Below are 23,658 nucleotides of genomic sequence, written 5' to 3'. Positions count from 1 at the left end.
ATCCACTCTTACCCTACTTAAACCAAACAGATGTTAGCTGCAAATCAGTGGCACAAAAATCATGCTATCTGTGTTATGGACACAAATATTGAGCATCTGTGGCATGACCAGGAGTTTGGGTGTCTTTTTGCTTGGTCTTTGTGTTGCCATAGAAATGTTTATGGCAGCACAAAGTCTCTTTATACCCTCAGTGATGTTCCTGACTCAAGGAGTTTGCAATTTCAAATCCTCATTCTTTACCTGTTAAAATGAAAGAAAGCATTGCCATTTGCTTTAATACAAGTAACAACAGTCCCAGTAGACAGATACTGGGAGACCAAAAACAGCTTTAATATAAAACTTTAGAATGCATGAAGAAAAAATAAATAAAAGGATGACAATAGTATAATAGGGAAGCAGTACTGATGTGGTTCGTTGCAGGACAAATGAGAGGATGTGTGTGCATTTATGTTTTAACAGGAAAGTTTGAGGCGGTACAACTGGCACACTCAATCCTTGCATATTTTTTCTTCACTCAGATTCATTCTTGCACCCCTCCAGCAGTCAGAACTCCCACAGAGTTCAGTGAGAGGTAATGTCATAAAGTAGTCATACGGTAGTATAGGATAAGATCCAAACTGAAGAGCTTCCAATACCAGAATTTCACTAGTGCTAAGTTTAGTAGCTCCTTCCTTTCAGTTAAGTGTTAGTAAAGTGTTGCCTTTTGCCTAGGTTTTGCCATAAGCATCCCACCTTTGGCTTTCTATTTTTTCCTTAAATCTGTACATCAGGTGATTTTTATAGCCTTAATTTAAATTAGCTAGTGTGAAGTCATATTGAAGTATGTCATTCTAGCCAGGAAGATGATATCACTTCTTAAAAGAGAGCCTTATATATATCATATAAGCAGCTAGTGCCATTTGCAGAGGTTCCCATTCAAATGAAGAAATGTAAATGCCCAAGTGGCCAAGTCTTTCACACACATAACTTCTTCATGGAGAGTACTGAACAGCGAAGGCTTGCTAAACTGCCTGTAAATCAGGAGGATCAAAATCTCCCAAAGTAATAAAAATCTAAAAGTCAAAAACAGTCTTTCTATGACTAAAGCCTTGTTGTAAGGAATGGCCAGTTAAAACAGAAAAATATCCCCCTTAAAAAATCAAAACATGAAGTACTTTGTGCTACTGCAGTAATGTTATCTATACTGCAAATAGCAAAATTGGAACATTTTTGGAAGAGAGATCTTTTTCTACATTTCATATTTCAGTTATAGATTATTTTAACAGCAGGTCTAGTTGATCCATTTTCATGCAGAAATGATTAAATATTAACACATTCATGTTAAATAATTAAACCATGCATTTCAAGGAAATGTAGGTAACTGAAAACTAAGAATGGGCCCAATTCCAAATGGTGTAAATCAGAGTGTTTGGCTCTGAACTCATAGCTCAATTATATCTTAAGAAGGGGATGAATATAGACATCAGATTGGAAAGCCCCTAATCCTTGTATCCAGATATTTAAGACAAAAGTTCAGAAATGTCTGTTCCAAGGGTTAGGGTTTATTTCTACTTTAAATAAACACATGTGTAGAACCTGGAAGTCCTACTATCATCACTGTCCCCAAAGACGGTATATAACAGCTACTTGGACAATGGTATCAGTAAGTTGCGTTTTAGGAAACTGACTTCCATACTCTAATATTGAAAAGACTTGACTGAAATGGTCTGTTGAATCCTCATAAGTAAAATGAAGGCCTTGTCTGGTCTCAACACCCTCTATTTATGGTCAAGGGGTGAAACCACAGGTAATTTGTAATCATACCCAATTCAGTCTGGGAAAAGGAATTTTGTATACCACTGCAACAGCCAAAACACTATATAAACTTTCGTTCACATCTGGGACAAGTGAAAACCCGCTTGCCTGCTTCTCTGTTAGGACCTAGCCTTGTGAAATACTCTTAACTTCAACTCTCATTGACATTTCTGAGAGTTGAAGGTACTTGGTGCAAGAGTGAACAAAACTTGGAATTTATATATCACAAGAAATTTTGACATTTCAAAATTAGTTTTAATTTCAAATCATAACAAAAAGAAATGGTTCTGAAAGTGCTTGTGAAATGGAGATTTAATAATTGGTGGTGCTGCTTTCACATCTTGTAGTATTACTGCTTTAAGACATGGTTATTCTGGAGATAAATATAAAAGGTGACTGAAGTTAAAAGGCTAATGGATTCATTAGTAGGGAATTTAGATGTTTGCGATTTGATAGTAAAAAGCCCATCATAAACCAAATTATAACTGCCTTCAGAGGTGGAGATCCCTCTCTGTCCTAGAGAAGTTACTTGTTCACTGGGTAGAAAGGGAATACCCTACTTGGCATTTTTGGAAGAAATAAATCAACAGAATAGGGAAATAAATTGGGGATCTCATAGCATCTGGTGAAGCTTTCCCTCTTTCTCCATCCTTCCAATTCATGGAGATAACAGCTAGGTTACTACCAAGCCAAATCTTAACCACAAGGGTTTATCTTTACTGTAGAATTAGCATGAGCTTTTACTTGGGCACTACCATTTCACTCGGATCCCATACATATATCACCCAAATATGGCAGGGCTTAAAAGCCCAGCTAGGTAGTGTTTTACAGAGGTTGAATCCAGAGTCTTCTTATACTTGGACAGACCATCCACCCCATATGCAGTGAGATAACAGGTTAAAATACTCAAATGCTGATAGACCTGCAGCACCATCCTTCAACTCTCACTATATACCTGAGAGAGAAGTTCTCTTCATGGTTTGCTAAGAAAGACTCAAAGTGTAGTTCATCTTATTATAGCATAAAGAACCATCAGATATGTTCCTAGAAAGCCTAGCAGCTCATTATAAATTCAGAATTCTCAAATGTGGATAAAATCAAGGATGGGAATGTAGCTCCTCATACCTGGGTGCCAATCATCCAAGTTTAACTCCACAATAAATATATACCCTCTGAATTTGGCTCAGTAGAGAGAGGACTCACAGAAAAGCACTCACATTAAAAAAAATAAACTATTTTCTCCTTTTTCTTATTCTGCCTACTTTTGCTAGTACATGACACTTCGGTCATAAGCTTCCATCTTTTGGTATAAGTGAGAAATATGTTGCCTGGATTTTGTAAAAAAATCTTACCATAAAATATGTGCTAGAAAGCCAGACTGCCAAAAATAAGGACATTCAATATAATAAAATAAAACCTACCTTCCTGTTTTGGAATATCATGAAAATTGACATCCATGGAGCTATTCTCCAAACAGATGAGTATAAAATTTTACTTCAGTACAACTTCAGTGAACCGGTGGAGGTCAAATGGGCAATGGTTCTGAGAGGGGGATGGTAGGAAATACCTTTTAGTTTGATAAATTCTTATGATATGTTTCAAGAGAGAAAGTGGATTCATGCTATTAAGTAAAGATAGTTCTTAAAATAATGTATCTGTCATTTTTTTATTCAATTTGAAATTCTGTAAAATTAATCCAATTTATAGATATGTTCTTTTAAAAAATGATTCATGTGCATTGGCTAATTCATCATATGCAACAGGAAGAATTTCATACAAGATAGCACATTTTCCTTTAAGAAGTTATTTTTCCCCTTTAAATCCATTTACAGTTGTTTAGCAGCCTGGATGTTCTCAATCCAAAAATGTCAAGAACAAAGAACAGGAAACTCCTCAAATTTAAAAATGAGCATTTACTAAATACTGATAAAGTGAAAATTAGCATAGCTGAAATTATACTCAGTGGATGTGTCTACACATGACCAGTGCTCCCTCTAAGCTGTGCGTGTGCGTGGCTGCACACAATAAAAAATCATGCAACGCAACAATGGAGGACCCGCGTGCACCTCCCTGCTGGCTGCAGGGGGGAGGGAGAACACATTGCAGGGTGGACCGAAGCGGCACATGCTGAAAGGGAGAGGCAGGACCAATTTAGGAATGGACTGAAGCAGCGTGCTCACAGACTGCTATACCTTAGAGGGAACATTGCACATGATGCTACGTCGCTGTAGCAATGCACTACAGAGACGTAGCATCGGTGGGCAAAAACTGTGATGCTGCAGCTATGTTGCCACAGCTACGCACTCCCTTGGTATACTGCAACACTACAGTGACATAGGGGCTAAAAATACTGTGCACCGTGAAAACGGCGGAGTATGGGTTGTACTGCACCACGATTTAGTACTAAACGATGGTGCAGTAACAACAGCGCCATAGGGGCATGTGTAGACATGACCAGTGCTTGCAAACCTAGCTATTGCAGCCCATGTTATCAAAACTTATACTGATATTTGGTGCCTACCACGCCTAGCTACCAAATCCCACAATCACCACACCACTAACATTTTCTTACTGAAATACAAATATTGAGCTATAGTGAACAATGAAGACATCCACTATCATGCTGTTACAGGTCTGTGTATGGTCCCAATGAAAGCACCTGCATTATTTCAACTGCCAATAAAATAGCATGATATTGTTTAGTATTGTTATCATCATGAGCAGAGGAAGTTTTTCTGACCTAATATTAACTTCTACAATCCCTGTTACAGAGTTGGATCAGAATAGATCATGTACTCTAAAGTGCCATGCTAACAATAATAATAAAACCATGTAATACTTGACAACACTTTGTTATTACTTTCAGAGTAAATAATTATACATGGAGGAAAAATTCTTTAACATTGAAGACCCAAATCCATGCCATCTTTTTTACTAATGATCCTAATTAGCAAGCTGATTAGTCATTTATTTAGAAACAACAAACTTAGAGACAAAAGCTAAACACTTGGGCTTTTCTTGTAGTCATCTTGCTCTTTATGTTCAAACAGAAAATGTGCTGACATTCTGTTTCTAAAAAAATCTTAACGTGTTTCTTTTAGCTCTGCAATAATATCTACTCAGTGCTGTCCATATGCTAATATATTTATCACTTATTCCAATTTCCATACTATTTCTGTATCATTATAAAATTGCTAATGTGATTCTACAAAACAAATGAAATTACTTTTATTCAGAAAATAGGTAGATCTACAACACAATTCTGCTAATTCATTATATAATGCTTTTCTAATGACCCAGGATTCAACCCTATTACCCTCACTTTCTGGTGCAATAAACCCCCCACCTTTCTATATAGGTAAACTAAATAGATATCCTGCATTTTGGTAATTTTGGAGATGATATTGGTACAAAGAGAACAAGGCATCATGCACATGTTTGGAAGCAAACTTCACCTGAAACTTTACAAATGTGTCTAGGGTACTTCTACCCCTATGTTTATATTATATTAAGAGAAAAGTTGATGTGGGCAAGTACATAAAGCAAGTCAGTGGGGAGCTGTAATCTGAACATAAGGTGCTTGATGCTCATATTGTGTTTTTGTAGGTTGCTCACCATCCAAAAGACAGTATTTCAAAATACTTTGTGAGCTATGCATAAGCTGCATGAGCTATATATAATAATCTAATGTGTTTGTAAACTAAATATTGCTGGTAAGATCTCTGGAGAAAAATTATCACTCTGTTGTTGTCCAGGTGGGTGGAGCTGACGGATTCTATCCCTCTGCCAAGATTCCTTCAGAAATCCCCATTGTGATTTGTGGTTTTAAAAAGTGTTTTTTATTAACGAGGATTCCAAGACATTGTTATTTGTTTAGCTTTCATAAGGAGAGAGAAAGCTTGCAACTTGAAATATCAGTTCATTGCAGCTTGCACTTGTAGATTTTTCTGAATGCTGGGCTACAAGTGGTGTGCTAAAACTTAGGCTACTTATCAGTAACCAAGAAAGAGCAGATTTATTAACCCTCCTGTATTTTTCATGGGTGTCTGAATTTCCTAGGAAAATCAGGAAAGAATAATAATAAATGGTGAAAATAGAATAAAGATATATACGGTTAGTTTATCTAAAGGTCTACATCTTTTGTTGTATGCTTTCAGAATAAAGTTTCTGTGGGTTCTGCAAAACTCATAGTCTTACTTTACTTGCCACGTATCCTCAAAGATAGTGGAAACTGTGCTACATCCTGATGAATTTAACTTGAAGAGTTTATCACTGCAGAGTCAATTTGGCTTTTATTGCATTAGTTACTTAATAATCATGCATTGAGAGTTTGTAAACCAATAAAATCACTTTATGCATAAGCAGAGGTAAATCTGCATGTCATCTTCTTATGTGTTGGTTCAGAATGAAATGTAAGTATTAGATATGGTGAGGAGTACTGGACAAGTTTTGGGGGCTGTGTTAGAAGAGGACTGTAGAGGATTTGCAGACAAGTGATAAATACAATAACAAAAATTGGAAAGCAAATGATATAAGAAAAGATTGAAGGAGCAAAATATGTTTTGGCAAGAAAAGAGATAAAGAGTGAGAGCACGATAGTTTTCAAATATTTGAAAGGCTTCCATAAAGAAAATGCAGTACCACTGTTCTCTCTTTCCACAACAGGCAAGACAGCTGCCAACAGATTTAAACTTCAGCAAAGCAGATTTAGATCAAATCTCAGGAAAAGCTGCCTATATCTGAGAACAGTAATATAGTGAAGCAACTGCTTAAGGAGCATGAATAATCTTTCTTACTGGAGATTTTCAAGGAGAGGTTGGATGGGCATCTGTCTGGCATGGTTTATGGATAACTCAGCCAGCATTTATACAGGGGATTGGAACAGATCATCCTTGAGGTCCCTTCCAAACCTGTAATTCTATATGATTATATTAAGACCTTGCAGAATGCTTTGTGCACACATGCTATTGACTTCAAGATGAGTGATACCTGTGACTACAAGACTAGTTTCCTCTCCAGGTGCCTGATCCTCTCTGAAGCATTGAAATAATGTGAAGGAATGTACTAGTGAGCTGATGACTTGCAAGGATTAAGTCTAGCAGAATGTTGGTTTGATTTCTGAAAGGGCAAATATATTTGTATATGCTACTTAATTCTTTTCTAAAGATATTAAAAGAGTAGGGTCCACTTTCAGAATTTCATGGGCCCTGAGTAACAGCGTGAGTAAAGTAATCAGCTTTCTCTGATACTGAGGCATGGGGAAGAAATAATAAAGATCTACTAATTAATCTGATAGGAAATGGAAAATATGTGGCTGTGTCCTATATTAGATCCTTATTTGCCTTTATCTTGCCAGCATAATAGCATAAACTCTCTGAGAGAGTATAATAAGGGAGAAAGACACTTGTACTGCAGTACAAAAACATGGACAGAGGACTGCTGGCACAGGGAAACTTGTGTGTGACAGCTGAATATATATATCTGCCAAAATCTGCATGAAAGTCTGGCTTTCCTTTGATGTTGTAACCATCATTTTGAAATGTTGACATTTATCTTGTGTGTGTCCTTGGGTGTGGGACTGTCACGATATATCGAAGGCAAACTAAATCATTTTACTGGAAACCTAACGCTTATCAATATTGTTCATAGAGTACGGGGTTGACTAGAGGAACCTGTTTCTCTTGGACTTCAAGGAGGACCTGAATAGTGATTGGTAATGGCCCAAAAAAGTCACATAACAGAGGGAAAAGAAAGTTTATTTAAGGACAAGATTTGTCTACCTCTCTCTCATGCTCTCTCCTACATGTTGACAAGTGCCTGAGCATTTAGCCCGCCCAGAGCCTGCCTGCATACCTGAGCTGCCCAGGGGCCTGGTGCTTCCCTCTGCGGTGCCCCCTGGGACTGCCCAAGCTGGGTGCCTGTGAGCGGGTGCCACTGGGGGGCGGGGGGGCTGCTCCTATAGAGCTGCAGAGCTGCACGGAGCCCGATGCTTTGCTCCATGGCTGTAGGGGCAGCAAACTAAAATTCTTCGAAGGAGTTTTAGTTTGCTGTGCCCCAAGTCATTTAAAGCACATTACGCCATTGAATTTCCTACAGCGGCTGGAATTAATGTGCAATACGCCGCCGAGGCATGCAAACACTGAAACCATTAAAGCAGTGCAAAAGCAATTAGCTGGCTTCAATGTGTCATGCACACGTCTCTTGTTTCATCTACACATGGCCGGAGATACTAATTCCCAGTCAATACTGGGAGTTGTTTGTGACCCCAAAGACATGAATTACAGGGCTTTCGTGCACATTGCACTTTGAGTTGTTCAAATGTTGACAGGTGTTAGTGCTAGCTCGAATTTGGAAAAGTTGTAAATTCAAGCTAGCAGGGTCCTTGAGGACTGAAAGGTAAGAATACTCCCGCCCCTCCAACCATTCCAGGCTTCCCTTCTGCCCCCAGGGGCTCTTCCCAGCCCCTGCCACTGCTGCCACTGGGCTGCCACTTTTCTCCAGTCTAAGCCGAGACCAGAGAGCGGTAGTGGCCGGGACGGCCAGGTAGATGGATTCTCCTTGCCTGCCTGCTCCCTCAGGCAATAAACTCTAGAGTTTACTGTTGAACATTAGTAGGTACATGTAGATGCTGCCCTTGGTGTGACTTCAAACAAGCTACTTAATTTCAGATGCTCAGAGGTATTTAGGTCCCTAACACACATTTAAATACCCTAACTCTCATTGTGCCAGTATGTTCAGACTGTTGAGTGTCATGTCTATGGATTGGCTTCTTCCTCTGTTGTTCTATATAATATTTCCCTACGTGATGCTCCTATTTTCTTTTTTTAGTGGTGTCCACAGAATTATAGATAGGGACCTACCTAAATTGCAGTGGAAGTTCATGACACCTTCAATCTTACTATTTTCACTGCTCCCGCCCCTTCCCCTGCTGCTGAGTGGCCGAGAGCAATTAATACTACTGTTTTTGCCTCCTAGCCACTCAGCGGTGGGGGGAGAGGGGGTCATGTGGCAAAAAGAGGCAGATTAATAGTGCTGCTGCACCATGAATTTCCACTGTGATTTAGGTATGTCCCTAATCATAGAAAATAGTGTTAGCTGGAACGTAGGGATTTATATCCCTTAGGCAGGATAACTGATACTTAAAACTACTGTATACTTAAGCTAGAAGTCTTTTAGGCAGCATTCTTAAAGCATGTCCTAATTATGTCTGTCCTTATTCTCTTGCCGTGTCTGATACTTTGTTGCTTCATTCCACTTAGAATTCCTGATATTGTAAGATACTCTTCCCAGCGGGCTCTGTTGATTTTATGAAGGAATTTGCTTTGGAATTTGTTGGTTATCTTACTTAGCATGCACCCTCATCAGCAAATTCACATTTGTACAAATGTGTTTTATCATTTGTACACAAAATTCCTTGGTTACCTTCCTTATGATCCACTTAGTGGTCAATTTGAGCAACTGTGAGCACATAATACATTCTTGCCTTACAATTATTACCACAAACTCTTGGTAAATCATAGTTTTCCTAGAATTTTTCCTGTATATGTTGATAAAGATCTTCTGGTTTACTGGGCTTTGTATATTTAAGACCATCTTAAAAAGTTGTTCACATCATTTTCTTTGCTTTTTCAAAAGCAAAGAATTTTTACTTTTGCTTACTTAAAAGATCTCCAGTACTGCTAAATAAATCCTCAGCTATTTGTCTTATACAAAATGTTAAGGTCACATTTTGATATGAATCTAAAAGTACTCTTTTAAAAAAATCAGTGATCTCTAGTCATGAAATATCAGGATTAGTTTACATGTCACTAGTATAAAATGTTCTGATTTCAAGCACTCTTCCTTAGTAGGTGTAGAGGGACCACTGAGATGTCTCTGGAAACAACATCCAAAAGGTGTAAGTTGGTTTTTTTCTCCTTGAAACTGTCTGACTGGCAAATAAAGGGCAGCATTTATTGCTAAACAAATACGGTAACAGAGTGTAAACAGTTTCAGGGAAATGTTTATGGCTATGCCTAGACTATGTCAAATATTCTGCCTATGCTTATTAGTACCATTGCTTTCTGCTGCAAAATCAAAGTTGTTAGCAAAATGGAAAACAACCTTGATAATACTAATTTGAGCTAGCAGAGCTAGTTAAGTTGAAGATGTGATTGCCTTCAGGAGCCTGTGTTTATGGACTCAAGACAATCAAGGTTTAGTTCAGTATTATTTGGTTATGTTCCATGCAGGACTGAATTATGAAATACTTTACAGGATGATATGCTTGGCAAGTTTGGCATTAGCCAGGTTTCATTTGGGAAACACAAAATTTCACCTATGAAATCAGAGGCAGTTTTACCTTCACACTTTGTATAAATAGTGGAATAAATAATATGATGTATATATAAAGCTATCAAAGTGATGCAGAAGTAAAAAAGATGAAACTGCAAATGTCCATTGAATACTGTTATGTTCTGCTGAATAATAATGAGCCTCTTCTGTGCTTGAGCAAAGTCTCTCTCTATGCATATTAATTACACGTGTATTATAGATGGATATTTATCTTTTGACTATTGCTATTTTTTGCTGATAGGCACCTTTTTCCCATTTTCTAAGGCTGCCGTTGAGGTGTTCAGTGAAAAATTAAAACGTGAATTCCTTAATATATTTTATTCAAGAATCCAGACTTGATTACTAAGGTTAAGTATACACATGCAAAAAGCCCCTGGCACACATGCTCTAACTAATGAACTTCAGGTGAATGAATCAAACAGACATTCACCATTCAATGGTGGGGCTTGGTGCCTGCCTGCACTGGCCAAGGCCAGCAGGTAGTGGATATGCCCACATGCCTCCCAGGAGCCTGCTGGAGCCAACCCTCTGCCCCACCAGCTGGCAACTGTCAAAAGCAGCTGCGGGAGAGAAGGGGAGCACCCCTGCTGTGAAGCCCCCTCACAGCCTGCTGGCTGGGGGTCTCAGGAAGGGGTGAGGGCTGGACTAGGTCTGCAAGGCAGGGGACCTCCCTTCCCTCCCTGCTACAGGGGCTGCAGTGTGGAGCTTCCCAGCAGGATTTTTGTTACACTGGGAACTGGGGCTGGGGGATAAGGGAGTCCCCTCTTGCCATGAGGGCCCCTTCCCCCAGTTTGCTGGCTGGGATCTCAAGGTGGGGGTGGAGCAGGCCAGATCTGCATGGCAGAGGGACTCCCTTCTCTTCCCACCCCACCTTCCCAGTTCCCGGAGCAGTGAAAAGCTGGTTGTGCAGCCCCATGCTGCAGCTTCTGGCTGCCATTGTCAGGAGGCTCAGGTGGGAAGGAGGGAAGGGAGCATGCTTGCCACATGGACCTGGCCTGTCCCCACCAAGACCCTAACCAGCAAGCTGTGGGGGATCCCTCATGTTGGGGCGGCACCTGCCCCTGCCTTTTGACAGCTGCAGCCAGAAGTTGCGCCACAGGGCTGCCTGGCCAACTTTTTGCCACACCAGGAATTGGGGCCATATGGGATAAATGCACAGACCTGCTGCACAGACCTGGCCCCCACAAAGATCCAAGTCTGTAAGCTTGATGGGGTGGCGGGTGGGGGGAAGGCAGCATCTATGTGGCAGAGAGGCTCCATTTCCCTTCTCCCTAGCCACAGTTCCTGATGTGGCAAAAAGTGACAGCTAGAGAAACAGAGCCTCTCCACAGTGTGAACCCAGCCCTACCCCCACCAAGACCCAAGCTTGTAGGGGAGGATCTATGCAGCAGAGAGGCTCTGTTCTCCCATCTCCCCCAGCTATCTGCACAAGGAGGACACAGAGCCTTTTCTGTCTCCTATCTGTGATAGCCCAGAGGTGGGGCTGGGCTAGTGCTCACCTGGAGCAGACAAGCACCAGCAGAGGCTAGCAAGGTTCCCAGTGAGGGGCCCTAGTATGGTGGCAGAAAGCAACCTAAATTGAAGAGCAATAATTATGGTACACATTCATAAAAACCACTGTAACCTGAAGCGCTTGTGGGGGTTCAGCAAGAAATAGGGGATACAATGTTTACCAGTGCACCTGTCTGGGTAACTAGAAATAATGGCCACAAACTGGAAGAGAGCAAATTCGAAATGGACATCAGGAAAAAATTCTTTACAGTGAGGGTTGCCAAAATATGGAATAAGCTGCCAAGGGAGGTGGTGCTGTGCCCTTCCTTGGACATATTTAAAAGGAGATTGGACAGACACGTGGCTAGGGTCATCTGACCCCAATACTCATTCCTGCCCAGGGCAGGGGGTCAGACTCAATGATCTAATAGGTCCCTTCCAATCCTAACATCTATGAAACTATGAATATAGCTTTACATATATAATGTAATTTTTTTAATATTTCTTTAAAGGGTGGTGTATTTATGCATCGAAAAGTTAAATAAGGGTCCAAAAATTTAATGTCACTGAAAAATCCAATTTACCATTCCTCCGTTTTGAGAACTGAAGCATGATTAGCCTCATCATATTAGTACCCAGGGAACAAAGGCTCAATTTCCTATTTCACTTCTAAGGTACCTAAATGCAATCCTGTTCCAACCTGCAAAAGTCCCTGTAAAACCACCCATGCAAAAATTGGGCAGCTTAATGCAAAAGGTAAGTGCCTCTTCCTTCTCCTTATTGTTTTTGTGGCTTTGTTTTTAGGCTGGAATGAAGGTGCATTGCAAAAGACACGAACATTTTAAGTGATTTGAGTAGCATTGAATGGTACTACATTTAGACACCCACATACCACTTAGGGAGTCTTAAAGGTGGAATAGGAGTTGGGCCTTTTTCTGTAAAGAAACATGAGGCTTAATCCTACTGCAAATGAAACCGATGTAGCTATTTCTGTTGGCTTCAGTCATAGATGCTCTTTCAGCCTTTAGGCACTGCTCCACTTAGAGCCTAAGTCTCATTTTCAAAAGTGACTTAGGGCTTGTCTATATGGCATCAGAAAGGAAAGGACTGAGCATGTTCCACCAACTTGAATGTGCTGATGCTCTCCTGAATCAGAGGGTCATCTAGGAACTCGAGGCTTCAGGCTCATCTTCAGAACCTGCTTGCAGATTCAATGGAGGCCAAGGGCCTGAGAGTGGACACTAGATATAAGTCTGGGGTGACTTTATGTGTGAACCTCTGGTTTTGGAATGCATCAGCAGACTTGGACAGGTGGGTCATGCCCTAGCCAGAATCTACCACTGACATGGTCTATACAAGCCCTCAGGCACTCAGGCAGAAATTTTGTAGAAGTAGTAAAATGGGATTTAAACAGAATTTACGAACCTAAACCCAACAGAATGATTCACAGAAACTGCATGGCCTGGTCAGGTACTCAGCACTCCCTAAGCACCTAAGTTTTCAGGAAAAAACATGACTTGGTGCTTTGTGCATGTTCTGAGGTGACAACTTTGGCTGAATTGAGTATCTAAGCAGCCATCTCTTTCCTAAAGGTGTTTGGGATTCTCAAACCAGCTGTCTCCATACCTAATTAGTAGGGGTCTAATCAGTAGGCATGCTCAGACCTAGACATGCCTGACAGCACTGAGTTCAGTGGCTAAAGTATCATGGTGGTAATAATGCCCACACTCCACATAGCTTAGAGGTTAGAGCACTTGCCCAGGCAGTGAGATATCTCAGTTCTAGGCCATTTTCAGCTTGAGGGGTTCAAGCCCATATACTATTCTATTTTCTAAGGGAGTATACTGACCACCAGGCTACAGAATGGTTTGAACCCAAGACACTGATTGCCCCTCCCGCTGAAGCGAGGAAGGGCAAGAGTTATGGGACCAGGGAGAGAATGATTAAGAGGAAGCCTGCCTGTACTCCACTGATGGAGATACTTCACTGAGAGTGGCTGAATCCTCAGGTTTTTTCCCTTATGGTCTGATCAGTCTTCTCTTGCCTGTTCTCTTGGTCTACTTCTATCCCTGGCTGCTTTCTTTCATGTCCTCTCAATTAGCGTTTACCAAGCAGTTTTCTGTATGCTTTTAAAAGCTCCTGAAGACCAACCGGTTCTGTGAAATATTCTGGCTGTAAAGACCACACCCCATTATGTGTTTGTTCTGATTTATGTTGTTCTGTACAGTACTGACTATTGCCTTTGTACTTTGTACTTTAAACTGGGGCAGAGAATGTTTGCTATACCCTGTGTAAGTAATGTCATTGAGACAAATAGCAACATGTATGTATGTACATATATATTTAATTTTAAGTACCAAAAAGAGTTTTCTATAACCTATTAACCTATGTAGTTATACAAACTAGAATAAATTAAACCTTATACTTCCATGGGACATTCAAAATAGAATATTTTATATATATATGTTATAGCTGTTTTATAAGTCCAAAAGTATTTTATTTAATTAAGCCACACCATACTTTAGATGTAACAAACAGATCCATTTTATGGATGGGTAAAACTAACCAGAGATTACAGCCTGATGTTCACAAACTCTAGTTTATTGATTGTTCCAGAAATACCTCGCAGTACATATTTAAGTGACTTGCCCAATGTCATGCAGCAAAATTTTATTAAAATTGAAAAGATAAAACAAGTTGGTCTCCATCTGATCATTAGGAATAAATCATTTCTGTTTGTCTTCTATAGAGTATTCTATGATTGCCTACAGGTATTATGTTTTATGCTATTTTTAGTTTAGTATTATGCTCTGGCTATCATTTGAGGCAAAATGTCTACTGGTCTGATTCACAATGGAAGTTCTGTTTTCCCAATGTTGTTTTCTACATCTTGATAAAATGAAATAGATGTTTATATGTTGGCTGTTTAAACTATTAACAATGTTACAGAAAGCTAAAAGTATATATTTCTAGGTTTTTTATAAACAAGTGTAGCCAGCATACACAGCTTATTCAAAAAGTGACTTTCATTTAAAAATATATGTTTTGTGGATGAATAAATTGGGCCTGAAAGTGTCAGCTGGATCTAGGCAAAATGCATACTGATGCTGAAGTGTGCTCACAGAACTACTTCAATATTGGTCTACAACAAAGAAAGTCTTCAAGGACTTCCTTTGAACTGAATCTGAAAACTATAATAAAATTTGCCCAGTATGTGGTGTTTTATGTGGTATTTTTGTGGCCACGTATCCACAGGTCGTTTTCCTCTTTACTTTCTGCCTGATGCTGAGAGACACCTAGCAGGATGTGAAAACTGGCTTTGTAGCAAAAAAAGGAAAGATTCTAGTAATCCATTCTTCTACCTAATCCTGTATATCTTTTTAGTAAGGAAAGACTAGGGTGCTCATTGGGGACTTCAGTTTCAGATTTCCTATGTGAACTTGGGCAAGTAACTTAGGAACAGATCCACAAAAAGACTTAGGCACCAAATTCCACGTGACAATTTCTTGAAGAAAGTTTTAGTTAGTAGTACCTGAATTCTATAATGTGTATCATAAAACAACACACTACAACACACCATCACCACCATCAAGGCCTGAATAGTGAGGGGCATTCGTGTTATATAGCATCTTCATTTCTTGATCTGAGTAAGAACAGCAGTAGAATGACTGGGGACATTTGCTCATTAGGAAAAAAAAAAAAAACGTCTTCAGAACTACAACCTTTTACTGAGTGATGTTAGTTATCTGTTCAGATAAAGCAATGGCAAGGTCTCGGGTCAACTTTAACTTGAGTGGAAAATTTAACCAATTTTGTAATTACCCATAGAATGCCCTACCTATGATGACACACCAATTAGTTGTATAAGACTAACTAATGGGTACAAATAATTATATTAATGTGCGTAGACTACCTGATTGCATATGCAAATATAGGTGGGTAAGTATAGTCATGTATGCTCTGAACTGTCTGTATTATAATCAAAATAAAATACATAGTAAGTCATGTCATGACATAATTAGAACCCTCTTACAAACTCAGACCATTTGACTTGGCACCACACCTGTGTCACGCATTTCTTCCTGTGAATCACACTCTTCACAGTGCAAAATATCCTAGAGGTGAATTAGCAAGCAGAGATGAAGTAATGCTTAGAAGAAAGGCATGTGGTACAGTAGTAGGGGTGTAATACACATGGAGATCTCTTATATTGAATAAGATGTAGACTACAGCCCTATTCATGGGGGGCAGCCTGGTGTTTCCCAAGAGTTCCCAGCCCGATGAAACGATCTTAGACTTTAAGAAATCAAAAAGAATAAGAATGTACTCTTAAGTTGTAGGAGTGCTGATTTTCAAAATAATCATTAAAAAAAAATCCATCTTTGCCTGTAAAAATAGTATCATCCTCATAATTATTATGAGTTTTCTTTAACCTGTCATATATATAGATGTTGTCATTTAGAAGTCCATTTGTTTTTCTGGTTGTTTTTTTTTTCAGGAATACCATTGAGATTACCCTGAAAACTTTAAAACTTCTGTGGGATAATGAGACTCCTCAGTGGAACCAACTGCATATTTCTTATATTAATTATGAAGGGAATTGGATGACTAATTGTAGAAATATTTCAAGTAGGACACTATTTTTAATTTATGAGATACAAATATTTAAATACGGCTGTAGAAAGCTAGTTTCAGAATTGACAAGCTGCCATCTCTTACCAAACACCGTCACAGGTGGATCCATATTTTGATAATTTTTGAGAGAAGTGGCATTTAAGAATGCATTTTACAATAAGTAGTGAAAATATTGGTAATTAGTAAAAAGGCCTAAGTCAAGAAAAGGCCACCTATACCCACCTGTTTCCTCTGTATTTGAACTACATACTGAGGAACCCAGATCCTTGACCTAACCATATGAAATGAGATAAGGAAAGAGGTGCAACGAGTTGGGCAGCGATACTTTTCCCCATCCACTCTAACCAAAGAAGCATTCCCTGAAGTATATGCCATATTTACTCAAGCGAGCCCCCATCCTGCTCCCACCCCATCAGCATGGGAAAAAACACTCCTTGTCTTATATTCACATACAAGGCAGAGGGGAGAGCAGGTGGCTGAAGTGGCTCTGACTCTGACACTGAGCCCAGGTTGGGACCAGTCATCTCCATAGCAGCTGCCCCTTCTGCTTCCCCTCTGAAGCTTCTGCCCCTCCACCCATCCCATTCCCTGCCCCTTACTGTCAGGCACAGCTCAGCTCCAGCTCAGGCTTGGGTCTCTCCTAGGCACCATGCACATGAAAACTCCTTCCCTTGCCCAGCTGATCAGCAGTGCTGACACTGCTGTATGGATAGGCCAGGGCTGAGCTTCCAAGTGCTGTGCTCCAGGACAGAAGAGCCCAAGCAATGACTGACAGTATGGGGGGCGGTGACGGGACAGAGAAGAGGCAGAGACTGTGGGGAGCAGGGGAGGAAAAGACAGAGTCTCTGGATTGGGGGAAGTCTGTAAGGAAGAGGCAGAGACTGGGGGAGATTGCAGGAAGGGGCAGAGGCTATGGGGAGCTGGGGGGGAGTGCAGGTGGTGGTGGGGGTGGTAGGAAGGCTGCAGGAGGAAGACGTGGGTGGGGCAGAGGGCAAGGGGGCTGCCTGATCTCCCCACCCCAGCCACAGCTTTCCCTGTTGTAGGCTATGAGAGGATTCAAGACAACCCTTCAATACTTAGATTCTATACCTAAAAAAAAAATAAAATTATAACAAATGTATAGATTTTCCATACATAGAATCTAATTATTGGAAGGGATCACTTATGTTCAGGATCATCTTATATTCAAGTAAATATGAATATTTTCATATTTAAGAAAATATGAATATCCCACAGTTTGAAGATAAATTCCCAATTCACCCCACTGAGACTTCTGCTCTAGAACAATCACCAGTGTACAGCACTATAATCAGAGAACAGACAGTTGATATAAACTCTTACATGGTGTAAGTGCCTTGAAATTTTAATCTGGAAAAAAATCTGTAATACAAATATACTGGTGGAAGTGTTATCCACCCACTTCAATTACAGAGTAGCCATTTGGTATACACAGCTAGGCTATTCTATGGGATAGAATTGGAATGACAGCCCTGTACAAACAAGTGGTGACATACAGGTTCAGATAACAGGGACTTGGGTGCAAAAGACATTTCTTTTACAAACTCACTGAATATACAGTGTCTTATTAGGTGAGTGTTCATGGACAGCAAGTGCTTCAACTCAGTGGAAAGGGTAAAAAGGTGTATATGAAGATCTTAAACACATTTCCTTTTTATACCAGTACAGAACATTTTATTCTTCAAATATGGGCCAGATAAACCTTCATAATAACTGATGAGTCTTAATTAGTGCTATAATAAACACTCTGGGAACGGGTGTTAGTGCAAACTTGAGGCCATGTTACTATTTACATTTTAATGTTATAAATGGCATGACAAGTGTTTCTCTCTATTACATTCTTTTATGTAGCTCTTGTTTATAAGAACATTTCATTCTCAGGCTGTGGCCTCAGGCACACTTTCATTTAGTGCCACAATGGGATCTGATAGCCGATCCTAAGAATTGTGCCTCCTGCCATGCCACATGTGAATGGAAGGAGGTGTGTTTTGGGGATCAGAGATCCCAGATGTGCCATTACTACTTGCCTGTGCAGGGGGAGCCTGGGATCACAATCGTAAACATAATTATGGGCTCCTCCTGCACAGGCAAGTTGAAAGATGAGTGCCTGCAGGTCCAGCCAGGCTGGCAATCAGCTGATTGTTGACTCTGGCTTGAAGACCATACTAAGGAGTCCAGTCAGCCCTGGTGCAGTCTGGCATAGCATGTCAGCAACTTCCAGCAGTGGGAGCTGAAGGGCTTGCCTGTTGGAGCTTGACAGCCTCCTGGGAGCTTCTGATTCCCAGAAGCCTGGCCAGAACTGTGAGGCATGGGGTTTAAAGTCCTCAGCTGGGGAAGACTTTTAGCCTCACCCCGCAACTTGCAGCCTGGGGCCTAGGCTGACCATCAACTGACATCCAGCCCCTGCCATGTGTTAAATTTAAGGCATTATACAAATGAGCCATTAAAATGTTCTACATTACATGTGGAACATTTTAATGGCTCATTTGCCATTTAATGACACATTACATCAAGTGTACGTGTAGCACTCTTGCCATTTATGCCTTGATTAACAAATTAAGCTTGGTATAAATGTAACATTTAAGAGGTCCTATTATACATAATACTACTATTTTACACACTTTGTTTACTTAAATTTTCAGTTTGAAATACAGGAGAGAATCAGTAATCAGGACTAATTGTAACCAAAACCCCTATTAAAATCACAGTATTTGGTTAATTAAACATCAATTAAACTTAATGTCTAATTTATAAAATTGAATCAGTTTATTTCACTTTTTCTCAATTATATATATATATATATATGTATGTATGTATGTATATATATATATATATATATGTATGTATGTATATATATATATAAATGTCTTGCTTGTATCACATACCATGCAGTTTGGTGACATGTTCTGCATTCAGATAATTAGCTTTCTACTGTAGTAATAAACATCATTTTATTTCACCCTAACTTGATACTGTTTATTCATAGTTTGTGATAAAGGATTAATCTAAGAGGGTTTTAAGTAATATTCACTCTTTGTAACATTTTTCTCCACACATTAACATAGAAGGCAAACTTTTGCATCTAAATAAATGAAGATGATGTTTTCTTGACAGTGGAAAATAAAGTAATAAATCTTTATATGGTTGCTTTCAGCTAGAAAATAGTGTTTTTTCTAGGTTTAGAGCCACATATGTTTGTAATGAGAGTTACAATCAGCACATATTTGAATGGATGGAGGAATGTAAGGATTGTGATTTGTAATGGCTCTTTCTCCTCCCCTCACAGACTTACCTGCTGCTGATCGCATAAGAGCAAATTTACCTTGCATATAACGAATTTTGGGCATAAAAAGGGTCATTGCATTAGAGCGAATCTGCATATACAGAACCTGCATAAAGCAAGGGAAACCTGTATGTGTGTATATGTTCATATATATATATATATAGAGAGAGAGAGAGAGAGAGGCCTGGCATTTTCTTATACTGCTCCCTAGAATCCAACCATACACTGTCCATATCTGGACATTTAAGACTAATATATGTGATTATGTTAGAATGTTAGGATTAGCATATTAGGATTTTCCATGATGATCCATGGAATGATGTTCAAACAGTGATAGCCTTGGGCTAAGTACAGACAGTCAAAAAGACTGAGGCTGAATCAATTCAATCTTCTCAGACTAGCCTGCCCAACCTGTGACAGGGATTTACAGGGGAAGTGGGAAGTGGGAAGCATCCTGGGGATGGAGGACTGTGAGTTAACTTGAATCTGGAGGATCTGGAGAGGATCTGGGACAGAAGTTCAGTAAACCGATTTAACCTAAATTAGTTAAGCCTGAATTGGTTATCCTAATCTGGTTTTGGTTGTTTTGAAAAAGGTTTATATGCACTGAATTTCTGTTGTGTTATGAATTTGAACTGGTTGTTGATCATTTGTACTGGTTTATGTGTAATTTCTCTCCTAACCTTGGTGTATAAATACTATCTAACACACTTCTCAAGCTGTGAATTTCTGTTCTTAATGTTCTCCCACTCAATATAGACATTAGGTCAAAGAAAAAATATTAAAAAATTACACACTCAGATCTATTGCACATAGTCTCCTCATGAACTTCACATTAGTTTTTGCCAAGAACAATAAACTGTGGTTTTAAGACGAGCCTGAAGAAAATTAAGCAAAATTTTGGTGCCCAACTCCTTTAGCCCAGTTAAAAAAGATTCAGCTCTAATTTCTAAATTCAGCATGGAAGTATGAAGATTTTAAAATAGAGAATGCTTACCAAATTAATGTGTATAGTGCTTTCCCAGTCCTTTTCATTATTCACTCCAGCATTATTAACCAAAATGTCCAGCCTTCCAAAATGTTCAACTGCTTTATTGAAAGCTCCTACAGTAAAATCCGAGGGAGAAAATTCCTTAGCTCTCTTGTTTTCCATCATTTAAAATATTACAAATGGAATGCAATAAAGTATATTTACTACTCTGCTTAGTGTGTTAAATCTTCTGTTTTAACAGGTAATGTTTCACAAATGCTTACAGCAATGATCTAACTGTTCCCCAAGTATAGTATATTGACAGCAAATAACAATATTTAGGTAGGTTAAAGGAACTAGAATAGCATCTCAACCTCCCCCCCAACCACACACTCTCATAAGGCTGATATATGAGGTAGCGAACATTTCCCATTGGCCTTAGAAGGCCATTCTACAAGCCAGAGATTTCCAAATGTATAATGGCATCATTGCCATGCTCTTGTGTTGGTGTATGGACAAAAACTGCTCTCGGCTTTATGTCACATAGGGTATATTATATTATGCTAGTCAGCTTTATGTTCTGAAGTATTCCCCCATGGTAGGGCAATCATCAGGTAGTTGACTAATCTATTGCACGGCATTTTCAGGCTGGGCATCATTATAGGGCCCTGCCCAGTCTTGGTTTTTAAACATGTGAACATCATATCACTTTTAAAAAGAAGTGAAAGCAAAGGTTTCATTAAGCTAACTTCTGCCTTTCAGATTTATTGATGCTATCTATCACTAAAATGTTTTGAAATGTTAGGACTCTATTTTTAGCTTTATGTTTTTTTCTGTTTTCTGTTAACTTTGTTGCCAATTTTTTGTTCAGTCTCTGAACCTAGCATTGTCCAATTATGTTTCCTCAGGGACCCAATATTTCATTCTCAAAGTCAACTGAAGTCCTTTAGCTACAACGAAAGTACTACCGGTTCATTTAGTTTGGATCCAGCATGCAGAATCAAGGCAGTTTTGGAAAGCTATTTAGGGGCCTTGATTAAATCCCAGAATTTTAAAACTTTATGGTTCACATGTTTTTCAGTAGGCTCTCTATAGAGCCCCAGTTATACTGTCCCTGATACTTATTGCTGAAAATCTTCTTCCTTAACAATAAGCTGGTAATAAACCTTTTGCTAAATTCTCACTCTTAGTGGTTTGTGTATTATTCATAAAACTATGCAAATGAACTAGACCAACTTTAATTTTCTAGTTCATACATTGGGAACAGAACTGAATATTTTTCAACTATTTGTACTGCTCTGTTGAAATAAAAGATGATTAGATTATGCAGTGTATTCCTGGCAACAGGTTGTCTGGCCGCAGTGATCACATCTGTTTAGTGTCCACAGAAAAGAAAAATGACATTCTGAACCAGCATTGCCCCAGAATTTCAAAATGCAAATTGGCCTGGTGTATTTTTTTCTGAAAGTAGTACAATAATAGTTAGCATTAATTTGTAATCATTGTAGCATATTGTGTACTTAGTTCTGTGGCCAGTGCCCATGGCATTGTACAAAAGAATGAAAACAAATTTAGTAACACGCAGTGTCATCCTTTGAAAGTCCAAAGCCATTGAAACAAATCAGAAGATCCCTTATAAAAAGGAGTGGAAGACAGGTACAAATACAGGCCAAGTGATCATTCCAAAATTCCTTAGAAGGGAAAAATGGTTGAAAGAGATTTTTCAAAAGTAGGATGGGACAAAGCAGACCCGATTTTGGTGGGAAGGCAGTTTCATGAGCATGGCAGGGTCGCAGCTGTGATAACAGGACCCTGAAAGCATTGCAGTATGTGAATGCAGATACTGACCCTGATACTTGCAACTTGTTTTAGAAGGGTGGATGCATGCCCCCATTTAGACTACCAGGAAGTCAGTCAGATTCTCTGAAGGTTATAGGATTATGGCTATTGTCTATAAAAGATTCAAGGACCAGATATTGTAGGCTCTAAAGCTAGCGGCATTAATTTAAATTCATAGATGGATCATTCATGAATCTACTTTGTTAGGCAACCTAACTGTGGAGTAGGTATAATATAATTATGCTAACTCAGAGCAGTGAACCATCAAGTTACTGCATCCTAGACAAGCTCCAAATAATAGGAGTTAAAATAAGTTATCATTACTGCTGAGAAGAGTGTCCCACACTAAGGCAGCAGCTGATATAATTTATGAAACCAAAGTAAAGTGAAATGCTCCATTTAAAGCCTGATACATACTTTTCCATGGAAAGGGCCTCAGCAAATGTGATACCAACTTGTTTTTTCTTTTCAAAACTGACACAACCTCTGAATGAATCCACCAATACTGACACAACCCAACCCTGACATTCTGTGGGTCTTATGAAATATTTGGGGGTTATCTGCTGTGTCATGCCACACACACACAAAGTGAACTATATTAGAATGAGGTGTATTTCTTGAATGAGGGTGTATACATGATGGGCACATGCTTGGAGAGCCTCACTATGGCCTTTATTTTCAAAATATTATGCTGTTTTCTCTCTCTTTTTAAAGCAATGCCCCCTCTTCAGCATCGGGGGCCAGGTGCTGCTCTAAATAGGAGCTGCAGAAATCTAGATGGGCTCTTGACTAAGATGTATCTACTGGCGAACAGCATAGTTGCGAGCAGAATTTAGCAATTTGGTGAGGCAAAAAAAGGCAACCGAGCCTGCTCTGAAACCTCATTAAAATGGCAGGATCTCAGCTTGAGCGTTTGAATTTCTTCCTCAGAAAAGATAGTGACCACTACCTTACAGAGAGGCTTGTGTGCATCTGTGACTGGATGCACATCTTGCTGGAGTTATTTGACTCTAGCAGTCTTTGCTGCCCAGAGCAGGGGGGGCTGGACCCAATGATCCCACAAGGTCCTTTCCAGCCCTAAACTTCTGCAAATCTGTGTGTGTATCACACAATACTGGGTGACTCCTTTACCTTCACTTTACTGTGTGCCAAGTAACCCAGTCAAAGGCACACGGGGGGGGGATAACATGCTGCAGTTTGCCGGCAGAGAAACAAATCCTCCTTGAGTCACTCCTGGAAGCCTTCAGGAGGTGGCTGAACTCCACACACCTTCATTGCACAGTTATTGGTTCAG

The 23,658-nt window shown here is 39.6% G+C and overlaps 1 protein-coding gene across 1 annotated transcript in view; it reads right to left on the bottom strand.

Annotated features, from left to right (window-relative positions):
* The window catches only part of HPGD (15-hydroxyprostaglandin dehydrogenase), a 60,688-nt gene that overhangs the window by 16,422 nt on the left and 20,608 nt on the right, over positions 1 to 23,658 (bottom strand). The window contains exon 4 of the mRNA XM_025202409.1: positions 20,553 to 20,659. Within this exon, the coding sequence (XP_025058194.1) occupies positions 20,553 to 20,659 (107 nt within the window). The remainder of the gene's footprint in view (positions 1 to 20,552; positions 20,660 to 23,658) is intronic.

This window comes from Alligator sinensis, unplaced genomic scaffold (assembly GCF_000455745.1).
Source record: "Alligator sinensis unplaced genomic scaffold, ASM45574v1 scaffold211_1, whole genome shotgun sequence".
Classification (NCBI taxonomy): domain Eukaryota; kingdom Metazoa; phylum Chordata; order Crocodylia; family Alligatoridae; genus Alligator; species Alligator sinensis.
Note: the sequence above shows the minus strand (reverse complement) of the source record. Positions and strands in the feature narration are given on the sequence as shown.